Here is a 4,233-nt window from a genome sequence, read left to right as displayed (position 1 = left end):
AACCCAATTCTATTGACTTATTTATAGGGCTTTGCCTTAATTGTTCAGGGTGCGGAAGCTCCCCAGAATTGACGAGTGTGTCAAGTGCCGCTTTGTCGCGCCATTGCTCGTAACACTCCATATACTCCTCAGAGAGGAAGCTCGCTATTGCTTGGGCTACATTGTCGCCACGCCTATGGTAGGCTTTCGCAGTATGTTGTGCGTTAGGAAGGATCTAATAATTACCATTTGACGTCTTAAGTTATTAACTTGAGTTATTAATAGTTAGGTGGGTTATTAATTCAGTCCCCACTAAGTTAAGTTAACTTACACTACCAGCTATTTAACAGCCTCTCAGGATACATATCCAATCACCAAATGGTGGTCTACCCGTGGTCTATAGATGAAAGCTGGACGAGTATTGCAACGTGGAAAGAGTTACTCGACAAAAACAAGCATTCAATCCTCTACGACAGGCTGAGACGCGCTCCGTATCCTAACGGTGTTACCGGCAATGACGAATGGAAAGCCATAGCACGCATCCTCTCAGATCTCAATGATCTTCAAATGTTCACGATGAGAGCTGAACCGTTTATGAACTCCTTGGATTTTCTCTGGGTAGGAGAAAACTATAATGGCGCCAGAAATTTCTTACAAAAGCTACAAGAGCGAGACAAGAACATCACTGTTACAGAATTAGGACTGGAGAAAGGTGACTTCGTTGAACTCGACAATTGTCGGCAATACGGGATAGAAGAGGATTACCAACTGTTACGACACATCAAAATCATACAAGAATCTCCACATCTTAGGATTTATAGGGTTGTAAGAGAGGGGCACAAGAATCAATTAAAATCCATGCTTGAGGACATCGCCAGGTGGAGGCGCCAACATGAGTAAGCCCCTGGTTAATGGATGTTTTGATGAAGTACTGACTTCTGGATAGCATTGACACCAAAAATCAACCCCTCCCAGAAGGCCATAAATACTGGGGAAGGCTATGTTGGGGTATCTGGTCGAACGATAAGAACGGAGTGAAAAGGAAGATCTGGTCCCTCACGGTTTGTCGCGACGAGGAATCAAAACGCAGGATCAAACGCGAGCTGGAGGAAAGAATAATTGGGTTGGTCAATGAACAGTATCATAATGAGAAGGATAACGTTCGCTGAAAGCGGAACAGGTTACTGGATTTATGTTCGCCCAGTCCGCCTTTGGTTCATCATATGTTCAGTTGCTCAAAAAAAGTGCGCAGAGCATAAGGCTTGACTTTGGCAAGTATGAGGGTTATTGCAACTGAAAACTTATGAGTGCAACAGTTTTGTATCATACTATACATAGCATCATTCGACCGTCTCAAGGGAATCAATAGACAGTATGTATTAGGCTCGCCACAATAATATCATGCTCCGCTCGTAACCCGTAATCCTTGATATTTTGTTAAAGAGGACCAGATCTGACAGTGCGGCGAACCGCAAAGTGAGGACGACGATTGGAAAACTGAGGCATCGATCTCAGCGAGATTAACAGCGGGAAGCCGAGGATGAGCTCAAGAGCTCCTCGAGCTCCCCTTTTCTTCTCTTCCTTTCTCTTCCTTTCTCTTCCTTTTCCCAGATTCGGATACTCGTAGTAGTCGCCTAGCGAGTTGTCAATATACTCGCTTGGACCGTTACATTTGAAGTCCTGGGCGATTTCACGGACCTGCGATGCATTAGCGCTGATAGGTCAACGCGTAAATTCGCTTGTTTGGCAGTTACCAGACGCTGGAAGGGGATCTTTGCCACCAGTGGACTTGTGGGCAGTCTGTTTGGTGCGAGCCATTCTGTCATGCCTGGGCGTTTGAGTTAACTCATGAGTTAGGTCGTGACTCAAACTCAAAAAACTCACGTGGGTTGAGTCTGAGTTGCGATCAGAAGCTCATGAGTAACTCATTAACTCATAACCCACATCCTGGCATGTTATTGGTTTATTTTACTCCCACTTCTCGACCCCTGTGATAAAATGTGGCACCAAACAGCCAGTAGTTAGTTACCTTTGCCCTAAGTTATACTGTAAATCAAGTTGACTCAAACCGTATTTCATGAGTTAGCTCACAACTCAGTCAGGTATAGCCGCGCTCTTTATACGTACCCACTGCCAATTCATAACTCTACAAGGTGCAAGCAATGGTGAGGTGTTTGCCGAGCACGATCCAGTACGGATTCGTGATTGTCGTAGGGTAGCCTAACTCGGATGAAACGACTTTCGTAGACATTGCTTTTGTTGACACCGCACTATAACTTTTACCACTGTTCAATGATCAGTATGTTAAGCCAATTTGCGTCAAAGGTCCAACCGCCTTCACGAAACACCATACTCCTCCATTTGCCAGTGGCGTCACTAGGGAATCTTTACATGACTGTTCATAGCATGCACTGTAAACCATCGCGATGGTATCTGTACTATGGCTTATCATACAGAAAGATAGCCATAACGGAGCCACAAAGATAGGCAGTCCGTGGGAGAACTAAGATTAACCTGAAGCTGAAACATTCATATGTTGCCCTGGCCTAATGTGCCGCATTTTTATTCTGGCCATTGTCTGCATCGGCGGTTGAATGTGCGTAAGTGCTTGACGCATCTTTACTTCGGAAAATGGAACTTTGAACACGAAAGCAGATGGACCACAGTTAGCTATGCAGCCACCGTATGGAGGTTAGAGGTGTAGCAGAAAGCACCTGAGACCGCGATCTAAAAAGTTCTATCTTGCTCTGTTCCGTCTTGGTCCCATACACCACAAAGTAAATCCTTCGCTACCTTCCATCACAGCTTTTCTTGTGAAATGATAACTCAAATTATCAGAAGTTAAAAACTTGCTGCCGCAAAGAGGGCAAACAGGCTCACACTTTTCTCCGAAATGACTGGTAGCATTTTGTCAGTAAGGTAATGAACCAAGTCATGCCGAGCTTAACTCACGAGGTACGATAATGTGAAATCAACCCCCCCCCCCAACTTTGTGTATTGCTTCTCGCAGGAATGGGTCGGGTAGGCACAAGTAAAGCGTCTCTCCACGCCGAGGTTTGTGTCGATTCTCCAGAACAAAATTCTGCCATCTGCAGTGATAGTTGGGCGTAGAGCTCCTGCGTATTGCTCAGGCGTATTCAGCACACGGTCACTTGGTTTTAAACTGTCAACAGGTGTTGTAGGCCTCAGAGTAGAATGTACTCTCGCGGGATGATATTTGGATTGTGCAGCACACTGAAAGTCCTTTCTGAGGGGTAAAACCTCAGGATGCGGACGGAACATAGAAGGAAGGACCCGCACATACTCACCATATACTTCTTAGATTACGGTTAGGCCCAGCATCGAGCCAGGCAGCGTTGGCCCCTTCCTGTTGGCCGGTAACTACACCGGCAGGTTGTTCAGGCTGGTACAAGGCAGCGTCTCTTTCAAGAAGGCGCTTTTCCAGGTTTTTTAGGACTTTGATCGTGGAATATTGGTGGTGCATCCGTTCCAAGGTATCCAACCGAGAAGAGCATCGGCTTCTCTTCGATATCGCCTCATTATCTTCCTCGCTGTTTTCTCTCAGGGTTAAATTCTTATACGGACCACACGTTAAGACCTTGGCAAGATCGGTGATATTTTCATCCTTGCAGAATACATCAACATAATCCGATTCCACATCCTTTCGTTCTGTTTGGGCTACTAGCAGCTCGATCAAACGGCAAGTGCGAAGATCCAATGCCAGCGCTCGACATTCCATACAGTCATCGTGAGTCGTAAAAGTTCGAGCAAAAATGGAATCTAAGCCACCCAAAAGCATGGACACATCGGGGTGCAGACCATTTCTGATTTGTTGGATACCATCCAAAGCCTGGAGGACATTGGCTTGGTGTAAGTATGTCGCAAGTTTCCCTCCGCTGTCGAGGCTTCCTATCCAAGCTGCATCGACGAAAGGAGACTCACATTCAGCCCAACAACAAGCAAAGTTAGGAGTGCGCTATGGAAGAATAGGTTGCCGTTCATTAAAAATAGTTCAGGCAGGAAAACAGACTGGGATGCCCACCTGCAGACGCTTGAGGGCCACAGCGGCTGGGTCACGGCCGTAGCCTTCTCGCCCGACGGCCAGACGCTCGCCTCGGCTTCAGACTTGGAGGTACATATAGTATTCTACGCTAATCCATATTTGGATTAGGGTGGGTCTCGCTATTTATCTTATGTATCGATACCGTGACACCCATTAAGCCTTCTACAGTACTTAGCTTTAGTATTTAGAAT

General features: G+C 46.0%; 1 protein-coding gene across 1 annotated transcript; it reads left to right on the top strand.

Annotated features, from left to right (window-relative positions):
- Positions 1 to 357: 357 nt before the first annotated feature.
- On the top strand, positions 358 to 1,148 carry MAA_11422 (Beta-lactamase/transpeptidase-like protein; the record flags this gene model as incomplete). Its single annotated transcript, XM_011413416.1, has 2 exons — positions 358 to 875; positions 926 to 1,148. The coding sequence occupies 2 exons, from the start codon at positions 358 to 360 to the stop codon at positions 1,146 to 1,148; spliced, it is 741 nt and encodes a 246-aa protein (XP_011411718.1).
- Positions 1,149 to 4,233: the final 3,085 nt, after the last annotated feature.

The sequence above is a fragment of the Metarhizium robertsii genome (assembly GCF_000187425.2).
Source record: "Metarhizium robertsii ARSEF 23 chromosome Unknown MAA_Scf_8, whole genome shotgun sequence".
Classification (NCBI taxonomy): domain Eukaryota; kingdom Fungi; phylum Ascomycota; class Sordariomycetes; order Hypocreales; family Clavicipitaceae; genus Metarhizium; species Metarhizium robertsii.
The sequence above is the reverse complement of the archived record's forward strand: the minus strand, read 5'-3'. Positions and strand labels throughout refer to the sequence as shown.